Here is a 10,686-nt window from a genome sequence, read left to right as displayed (position 1 = left end):
GAAAACATCATTAATATTTTCTAAGGTCAGTACCAAGCGAACAGGTGCAATGAACAGAGTTTGCCTTCCCTTATTCACTTGGTACAGACCTCAGAAAAGTGTAGTAGCAAACATTATTAATATTTTTTGAGATCAATACCAAGCGAACAGGTGCAACGAACAGAATTTGCCTTCCCTTATTCGCTTGGTACTGACCTCAGAAAAGTGTAATAGCAAACATCATTAATAAAGACAATGGTCAATACCAAGTGAACAGGTGCAACCAACAGAGTTTGCCTTCCCTTATTCGCTTTGTACTCACCTCAGAAAAGTATAATAGCAAACATCATTAATAAAGACGATGGTCAGTACCAATCGAATAGGTGCAACGAGGGTCAGTACCAAGTGAACAAGTGCAACGAACAGAGTTTGCCTTCCCTATTCACTTTGTACTGACCTCAAAAAAGTATAATAGCAAATATCATTAATAAAGACGATGGTCTATACCAATCGAACATGTGCAAAGATGGTCAGTACCAAGTGAACAGGTGCAACGAATAGAGTTTGCCTTCCCTATTCTCTTTGTATTGACCTCAGAAAAGTACAATAGAAAACATCATTAGCAAAGATGATGGTCAGTACCAAGCAAACAGCTGCGATGGTAGGAACCAAGCAAACAAGTATAACGAACAGAGTTTTCCTTCCCTTATTCGCTTGGTGGTGCCCACACAAAATACAAATGCACAAAAGTGTAGTAGCATACCTCTTCACTGTGTGTAGAGTTCTGCATCACTAAAGCGCTGCAGAACAGGAGTAAGAGGAGGATGCGCAAAAAGGAGGAGCACTAGAGAGTAAGAGGAGATGTGCAAAAAGGGTTGGGAGCACAAAAGAGATGGTTTTCTTACTCTGTAGTGTCGACGGGGGTAGAGTTAAAGAGCAGGGCAATAGAGGATGCGAAAAGAGGCAGAAGAGCGCTCATCTAGGGCAAGGGTATAGTTAAATTTTGTGGTGGGGATACTGCATCTAAACTTAGAATGCTTACCTTGACGAGGGTGACAACTTCACTAATGCGCATGATTACATCCGAGATTGTGGTTGGTAGATCGTACTGCATGGGAATCTGAGCCCATTTATTACTTCCAAACTGGTTGTCCTTGTGAGCACAACCCACGTGCCTTTCTCGAGTGATCATGTAGAATCAGACACCGATCATCGTTGCAGTCACCATCTCCATCTCCAAGTAGAACAAAAAGACCACCCTTGCCTTTGCCTTTTTTGCGCTCGTCCCCTTGGCCACCTCTCACGATCGTACATTGAGCGATCTCCACTGGTTTCAATCCTTTGTTGCTGCGTCGCCATCGCCCTTGCCTTCGCCTTTTTGTCTTCTTCCTCCTGGCCACCATATGGTTCTTGCGACTTGTGACATTACCATCCAACTCGGTGCCATTGGATATTGCAAAGACAGGCTCTCTCTCTCTCTCTCTCTCTCTCTCTCTTGCATGTGTGTTGTTAACTGTGTGCGCACCGAAGCCACAATTACGGGGTTAGGGAACAAGGGGAACAACACTCCAAGGGCCAAGAGTGGTCGTTAGGGCAAGATTAGAAGTCTCGCACCGCATGGTTGAAATAATTACTCCTTATGTGACTGTGCCTGAGTTGTTATTCAATGCTATGTTTGGGCATAGTGAGTGAGTAGGCCTATATATCTGTTATTGATAACATTAAATGCTCTATTCCAATCCACCTGTTCCGAATGGACGTGGGTAACTTGGGTCAGAACCAAGTGAATAGGGCCCTTTGGAGATTCTTGGGGCTCTTATTTGCCTGGTTTTGACTCTAGTCACGTCACCTATTATGACATTAGTGCACAAGAGCCTTGAAGGATACTCCAGGCTCCTGTGACTGTGCCTGAGTTGTTATTCAATGCTATGTTTGGGCATAGTGAGTGAGTAGGCCTATATATCTGTTATTGATAACATTAAATGCTCTATTCCAATCCACCTGTTCCGAATGGACGTGGGTAACTTGGGTCAGAACCAAGCGAATAGGGGCCTTGAAGGATACTCCAGGCTCAATATTCACTTGGTTATGACACCAAATACAGGCCAATTTTGAATAGTAGTTTTGGCTTGCTTTTTCTTTCAGACATGGGGATCATAGTCCTAGAGACAGACAATGTGGGTGAGGATACAAAGCAGTTACTGATAACATCAATGCTCTATTCCCATCCACCTGTTCCTAATGGACATCGATACAGTGTAAATTCAACTTGGGTCAGAACGAAGCAAATAGGGCCCGTTGGGGATTCTTGGGGGCCCTATTTGCCTGGTTCTGACTCAAGTCACGTCACCTATTATGACATTAGCGCACGGAACAGAACCAAGCAAATAAGGGCCTTGAGGGATACTCCAGGCTCAATATTTGCTTGGTTATGACACCAAATACAGACCAATTTTGAATACTAGTTTTGGCTTGCTTTTTCTTTCAGTCATGGGGATCATAGTCCTGGAGACAGACATGTGGGCGAGGATACATGTGAAGAAAAACTATTCACGTTCTTATACAACACCCGTGCTCATCACCGTGCACCAGAACTATCAAGAATGTTTAATGTAGAGTTTTCTATACAAAGGATCATAGATTTCTCATTTGCGTACCTACAAACCCATTTGCAATAGTATGAGGCAGCCATTTGTGACAGTTCCATGACAATTGATGGCATGAGATACGTGCACCCAGCCGACCTTGACCCTGACAAGAGTGCGGCAAGGAGACTGAATCACTGTCTAGAAAAGTGTCCCTCAAATGTACTGCTTTTACAAAGACAGGTTTATGAAGCACTTAAAAAAGTGTCGCTTAGTGGAATTCTACCTTGGGTTCTTCTGTTACTTGTACTTGCCTTTGAATTGCACTCCCAGCTTTGCTATGGCGGGTGACACCCACTACGTTTTGCTCATAGATTTCATGCATGAGCTGAATATACGGGAGGACTAGTGCCTAGCTGCAATTGCAAATTTTTGTGAGGCAGACATGGATTTGTGGATGATGATGGAGTGGACCAACATCTTATTGTTGACACAGCTATCCACGACTCACAGTTTACTTAGGGTCTCAACTTATCAAAGATACATTCAATAAGGCGAAGTCCAAAGAGGCCAATTTGCCAATAGATGAGCAGCTTCAATCGACGATAAAAAAACTTGGATTGGAAAACATTGGTAGGCCCGTGGCACCCAGAGCTCAGGTAATGAATAGTCAGTCTATTCACTTGTGGGGAAGGTCGATGTTGAAACTGGACGAGAATGAGATGGTAATTTTTAAAGGCATTCAGATGTTATTGGAGATGGCCCAGTGATAAAATATCATGATCAATCTTTTTGTTGACAGGTGCTAGTGTATGACGATAGTTTCCTTAGAAGAGCGGGAGGCTCACGGCAAGGGCTTGTCACTGAGTACAAGGCAAGGATGCGGTGTTGTCTCACTACATCGGGCGTTTCAACCACAAAAAGGTTTGTAGAAACAATTCAAGTACTTAGCAATTGTACTCATCTCACTTACGACCCGTAAATGTTTTACTATTGTTTTGTAGATCATAATATACCACAAGGAATACTCCGAGGACAATGCAAAGTTCCCACTGGTTGCAATGAAAGTTATTACAAGATTGTGTGGTGGAAACTCCCTCCCACTAAACGCAGAAAGACTAATTCTGATTGAGAAACAGTTTGCTCTACGCATCTTTGGCATTGAGTATGGGTGCCAAGAACTTAGAGCCCCCTATTTCATGTCTTACAGGCTTTGGCTGCAGGGGTTGAAGACCTGGAGAGCTTAGATCCATACAACAAGCGGTTGTTTTTTAGGGGAAGAAGACGCCTGATGCCCGTGGGGATGCTGCCATCAACAGAGGAACGAGCTCGTCTACAGAGCTTGCACATTGAAGAGGTAAAAAGTGATGAAGAAGGAGGTGTATCGAAGAGGATAAAAACGACGGGCTCAGGTCCATCTTCTCCCGCTCCTGACTCGTAACTGTCGCCACCTCACATGGTGCTCCCCCGCATTTGAATTTCCCCAAGCCATCTATTTCTTCTCTTTACGGATGTGTTGTAAGACCGTGTAATTTTTGAACTCTTAAGAAACTCCTTCTACCTTGCTCTATGAATTAGTCGTCTATAAGTCCATTAGTGCAACTCTAATAGGCTATTGGCCTTATCCTTTCCTCCCCCATGTCTAGTGTGCTTAGAGTAACCTGTTCTTGCCATATAGTGGGTTTTTTCCATGCCTTGTGTGGACCATATTGATAGTGAGCCGTATGTCTTGGCAAAATATGGACCATGGTTGAACAGTATCTGCTGCATTGAAATAAAATAAAATGGTGAGTAGAGTACAATTTTAAATTTTGTTTTGTATACATAAAATTCTAATCCACCATGTAATGTGTGATATGTTGCCCACCCCACCCTGTAAGGTAAGCCTTCTTCCAATCTAGCAAGACTACTTGAAATGATGTGAGCTTACTTTGGTCCCAAGAATGCTGCTCAACGTAGTGCAAAGTTTTATCTAGTGATTTCCACGTGTTCACCTTGTGATTTTGGATTGCCCCACCACTAGCATTGTCTTTAATCACTTTATGTAAATGTTTTCATTTGTTGAATATGTTTCTCCTCTCTTCTCTATCTTAATCTTTGAGGCTAAACCCAAGAAACCTTCTCGCCTTCATGACGCCTGTCGATGCTTTCCTAGGTACCTTGTAACGACTTTGAGACATCTTAGGGTCCTCTTCGACTTTGACATTGCCTCCATGCAAACCAATTTTTGAGAGCACTCCCTCTAATTCTTTGATCACTCTTTTTGAGTCACTCTCTGTCTTTAATGTCCATGCAAAACATATGTACAAATGAACCACATTTTCAATTATTCGATAGAGTGCATGAAGTGTATAGACGTGAACTCTACTCAGAGTGCTATCTCCTAAAAGTTTTATCTTGAAGATGTCTGTTGGGAGCTCTATTCCATTGCACACTCTCAAGAGATTGTGCATCAGCCATGCAATATAAGCATGGATTTTCCACAGCTGCTTCGTGTGTTATGTTGTACATACACTTAAGAGTATTTAAGTCACCTGCCATATGCCATTCCACTGTATAGTCACCAAATACTTCCACTGAAAGAACGACTCCATTTCTTTGTTCACTAATAATAGAAGGAATTTGGGTTTGACTAAAAAGCCAATCGAGGATTTCAAAATCTTTCTTATCAACCTGCAATGAAAAACAAAAATAGAAAATCAATAACCAAATAATCAATATTTTTGTTATTACTGAGTGAACTAAGTATACCTGAATGATCCTAGAGTTAGAATGTTGTTTTTCGATTGCACACTGAACTATCGTGGATCCTCTTTTGTTATTGATGGATCTAGAGCTCTGATCATGAGGGTAAAGGTTACTCTCTCAGCTTCTTGTTCTTCAGGACCTCGCACTCGTCGAGCTTCAAAACAAACTTGAGAACCCCACCGCACTCCTCTCGATTGATGTCGAAGAAGTGAACTACATACCTTTGCAGTGCTTCAAGATCAATGAAGAGGTTGTTGTGGTCATTAAACTGTACCTCTTTGCCGTCCTTGCCTAAGAACGTTGCTTCAATATGGAATGGTGACCCAAGTTTCTCAAATACCTCATCGTTTACGTGCCAGCGAGCAGCCTTTACATGTGATGGCTTTGGCAGTAATGATCCTCTTTGTAGTTCATTTTGAGACTTTTTAGCTAATGCTTTGAAGAGAGCCCTGTATCCCATCTGTGAGATGCCACTCTCATCAAGTATTGCTTGCACTTCCATTGGTTCCAACTGATTCTCGTTCATGAAGGAGGTAAGGAGCCTCCCTTTCAACTTACGAAATTTTTTCTAAGTTATCATCTCTTATACTACTTCTTTTGGAACTAGACGGCTGTAATGCACTCCGACATTAAAGCCTACATCATTTGAGTTTGGGTGCAGCAAAGACTTGCCAAAAAAGCACCATGCGTTATGATCATGTATAGGAAAGTGTATCCGTTTCTTAATGAAGCACATTGAAGATACAGAATCAGAAACAAAATATATCCTGGCTGCCCATGCACACCGCGTTATTATCATGCCGCAGGATTTTGACACTCTTCGGAGGCTGCGCTTCCGCTACAATGGGCTACTTTAGCCAGTACCTATCCAAAATAGTAGAACCATGGATATTATTAACATCCTTCCTCTCCATCCTCATGCACGACAAATGGAGCCTTCTAGGGCTAGATTAAACAGCAGAAGGACACGATCTCACGGGTCGAGAGAAATGACAGGCATGGGCAGGCTAGGGTGGACCCTAAGGCGGTCATTGAATAAACATTGATAGTTATGTAGGAACCAACTATGAATAAAAATGAGCAAGGATGAAGGATCGAAAGCCAGTTAGGGAAGATCCGGAGCCTGTGCCTATAAGGGAGAAGCATGTGCTTGTTAAGAAGGAGCCTGTGCGAGTAAGGGAGGAGCGAGTGCCATTAAGGGAGGAGAATGAGGCAGCCACGGATAAAGCTCAAGAAAGGCAAGGGAAAGCCTCTGCTTCACAAGGACAATCCAATGATGAGCCTTTATCAGAGGAGTTGATTATTTTAGAGAGAATCAACGAAGCAAACGAAGAGGAGTTGCAAGTTCTAATTAGCGCAGCGCCTCTGCATGCACATATACTGCTGCCTGAAAGGTCAGAGGAGGCTTGCATTTTCAACCTGGATCAACAAGACTTCATGTGTATGTGCAGTTTCTCCAACTCCAACACAACGGATGCGACCGTCAACATTGCTATGTGGTACTTCTCAAGCTCTTTATAAGCCACACTTGGTTCATTAAATGACTCACTTTTCGCTAAGACATGGGTCAATACCAAGGGAGTCAGTGGCTTACGGAATTGGATAGTGATACCACTCACTCGGTATTGACCCATGTCTTCGTGGTAGTCACCAATGTTGCTCTGTGTTACGTCTCAATATTTTGTTTATAAGTCATGCTTGGTTTATTAGATGGCTCACTGTCAATACCAAGCAAGTCAGCAGCTTATGGAATTGGAAAGTGATACCACTCGCTCTGTATTGACCCATGTCTTTGCGGCAATCATCAACGTTGCTATGTGTTATGTCTCAAGCTTTTCTTTATAAGTCATACTTGGTTCATTAGATGGCTCACTACCGCTAAGACATGGGTCACTTCCAAGCGAGTCAGTGGCTTATGGAACAGGATAGGGATACCACTAGCTCGGTAGTGACCCATGTCTTTGAGAAAGTCGTCAACGTTGCTATGTGTTACATCTCAAGCTTTTCTTTATAAGTCACGCTTGGTTCATTAGATGGCTCACTACAACTAAGACATGGGTCAATACCAAGCGAGTCATTGGCTTATGGAATTCAATAGGTGCCACAATCGCTCGGTATTGACTCATGTGTTCGTGGAAGTGATAGCCTGCTGAAATATCTTAAGTCTAATCTCTGCCGTTGATTCATGTTAGGCACGCTATCTCGCTTCTGCCGTTGATTCATGTTAGGCACGCTATCTCGCTTCTGCCTGTTGATGTTCGAAACAAAATATACGTAATATATCCGCTGATCTTGCCTATACTTTAGAACAATAGAGTTTCCTTTTTGGCTCTGGTGGGTTGGTTTAGCATAGTCAATTTTGATCTAGCATGTTTTCTGGTCACTGCATACAATCAATCGTGAGTTTCTTCTTACCATGTAAATACCATGTTGGATTTAGGATCTTCTTTCTCCTCAGACTTGACGATTTTGGTGTAGTGATCATTGGAGTCTATTGTTATTTGACCTTGAAGATAAGATTGTCTACTACGCAAACTCTGGGCAAAGCAGGTTGTTTCACGGTCGTGTAAAAATGTAAGGTACATATGGGTACATTTGGAAGTATTATCTCTTTGTAATGCGTTACTGACTCAAGTGGTTACGTATGTAGTGCCGCAAAAAAATTTGTATGTTGTGTAGAGCTTGTTTTGTTAGAACATGATCTAGGGACTACCATCCGACACGAACGGGTCACCATGCCCACGCAGGTTGATGATTATAGCTGTGGCTGGCGAACTTGTTTGAAAGCCTTGTTGCTCAATCAAATTTTGGATGTAACAAACGTAAGTAATTGTGTTGTTTGCTCCAACATTTGTATTAAAAGAAGCTACATCTTACTTACTTTTCTATTATCACTCTTCTATAGGAACTTCAATTACATAACTACACCCCCAACGATATGCAATATTTTTCTGTAATGGCCATCCAACATATTATAATCTCGATAAACGAACGTACAAGAGAGGAAAGGGCAAGAGCTGAGGAGTTCGAACAGGTTCACATTGAAGAAATGACGCAGCACTACAATCAAACTCGATAGGAGGTTTGAAATATGCAAGAAGCAATAAATCAATATTATGCAAACGCCGCAGAAGTAGAGGAACGGGATATACGTCAGTGGCAAGAGCAAGAACAGAGGGAAGCTTCACAAGTGCAAGATGCATGGGAAGCCATGGAAGAGGTCCATGATTTCGAACGACACAAAAGGATGCCCGAGACCAGTGTCCCCCGAGGCAGAAGTAGGAGCAACTGGGGAAGAGGGTAGAGGAGTAGTGGCAGCAACCGGGGGAGAGGACAGGGGACCAGTGGCAAAAACCGGGGGAGATGATGGGGAACCAGTGGCACCAATCAAGGGTGAGGACAGGGGAGCAGTAGCAAGGGAAGGGAGCAATAACTACCTCTCTTTGTATACATCTTGACAGAAACAACACAATTTGTAAAGTTTTGAAACAATGAAAAGTGTACATTTTTTAAACATTGTTTGAGCAGCACAAAATGTCTCTGTATTAGTTATTTTGAAGAGTACATCATGGTTTGGCATGGCATCAAAGCTCATTGCGTGCACAATGTATGTGACCTAGCTTTCGGTGGAAGCAATTAAGTGAAGTGTATTTGAGAGGGACTCCTTGCACAATGTTGTTTTCTCCTTGCGTCTTGGAATCTGAGAAGAAGAAAGAGTTAGATTCTATGTCTTAATGTATTAAAGACAATCAAAATTCATCCATTTATTAAGCACTTTTCTATTGTTGAGACTGAATACATACAATTCCGGCAAAAGTGGAAGTTCTTCACATGTAAGATTTACCCTGAGCTGTGCCAGAGTTGTGCTTGACATTGTCTCCATCACAGTAGGTAGGCTGTCTCGAAAGTAGATCTCCATTGATAAAGGTTTGTTCTCGAGGCTAGATTTTGTATCTTGGTCGAGTGGAATAAGCTTCCCACTAAGAAGATGATATCTAAAATAGTAAAATGACACTATGAAATTTTGAGAGCTTATATTGAACTTGCAAATTATGGACTTCTTTTGCAAAATACAGATTTTTTCCTGTGACTGTTTCCTAGCCCAATTATCATCTAAGAAGTCCAAATAGCTCTCAGACTTGCAAATGAACATTGTTGCGGTAATTCTTATTTGCTTATTGAAGAAGAAGTCTACAAACACTTCAAGAGGCATAAATAATGCGAGTCGAACTATTTTTGTGGCAATTGAATACTTGAGGGGCTTTTGTATATCCTGAAACAACTTATTCCTAAAGCTTTTACTAGTTTGCAAAGCAAGAAGAGACCAATCCTTGCTGTTAAAGGATGGAAGTGACAAAGGAGCTACACGAACCCAACCAAATGAAGTTCTCGGTTTTGAATATGACATATCATAAAAGAATATTCCATTATCTGCAAGTTCCTTGTGTTGTCTTCCTCTATACATTTGCTCACCAATAAATGCATGGAAAGCATCAAAAAACCCAACTATGCTCTCAACTGGTTGCCAATCCGTCTTATTCGATGGATAAATATCTGAAACATACCAAAGATGATATCCACCACTTAACCTTCGAGTATTATCATGCACTAAGTGAGATGCTCAAGATAACTTACAGTTGGGTCGATGCCGTGGAAAACTTGGAGGAGATGTTTGCAACCTTAAGTTTGCATACTAGAAAACATGTTATATGAGGACCTCTTTCACCCGCTTGCTTTGTGTACACACTTTAAACTCTTTAACTTGTCCCTTGAAAGCCTCCACAAAATCATTGCTTTGCTTTCTCTTCCTCCTACTAGTTTGCAGTAGTACTAAACTTCCGATAGTTATTCGAGATGGTATCCATGCTTGATCATTTGTAGTATAACTATTAAAAATGCTAACAGAGTCAATGGTAGTGCTAGGCCTTCGAGAAGTAGTCATGGTGTGTAGTAGAATACACAAAAGTGTTATCACAAATATGAAAAAGAAAAGAAGTTTTGAGAGGGAAGTAGAGCTACTCAAAGTCATATTTGGACGGGAACATAGATACTAAATAGAGTCTTTGCAATGAAATTTCTGAAATTTGTTGGTAGAGAGTTAGTACGACTTATGGAATTTTATGCCTTGAAAGCGTAAAATTGTGCAATTTGATGAACAAAAATAATATTTTCTCCCTCTTATCTAAAAGAGCTTGGCTTCAAAATGTCGATTCTCAACGTAAAGTTAGCCTCTTCCTCATTGGTCGAGCACCACTCTCTCTCTAGAACTGAAAGGCCCAAAAGTGAGTCCAACAATGCTGCACAAACAATGTGTCATGATCTTTATGATTAGAGATGTAAAAATGTATATACTTTAACACCTTGTCAGTCTCGT

At 41.6% G+C, this 10,686-nt stretch overlaps 1 protein-coding gene across 1 annotated transcript; it reads right to left on the bottom strand.

Moving 5' to 3' along the window:
* Nucleotides 1-8,928: 8,928 nt before the first annotated feature.
* LOC147461037 (uncharacterized) lies at nt 8,929-9,465 on the bottom strand. The gene is made up of 2 exons (XM_086500002.1): nt 9,088-9,465; nt 8,929-9,012 (listed from the first exon to the last, which is right to left on the bottom strand). The coding sequence occupies exons 1-2, from the start codon at nt 9,463-9,465 to the stop codon at nt 8,929-8,931; spliced, it is 462 nt and encodes a 153-aa protein (XP_086356128.1).
* Between the last annotated feature and the right edge of the window lie 1,221 nt (nt 9,466-10,686).

Source organism: Adiantum capillus-veneris, chromosome 3, assembly GCF_014529385.1.
Source record: "Adiantum capillus-veneris isolate H3 chromosome 3, ASM1452938v2, whole genome shotgun sequence".
Classification (NCBI taxonomy): domain Eukaryota; kingdom Viridiplantae; phylum Streptophyta; class Polypodiopsida; order Polypodiales; family Pteridaceae; genus Adiantum; species Adiantum capillus-veneris.
The sequence above is the reverse complement of the archived record's forward strand: the minus strand, read 5'-3'. Positions and strand labels throughout refer to the sequence as shown.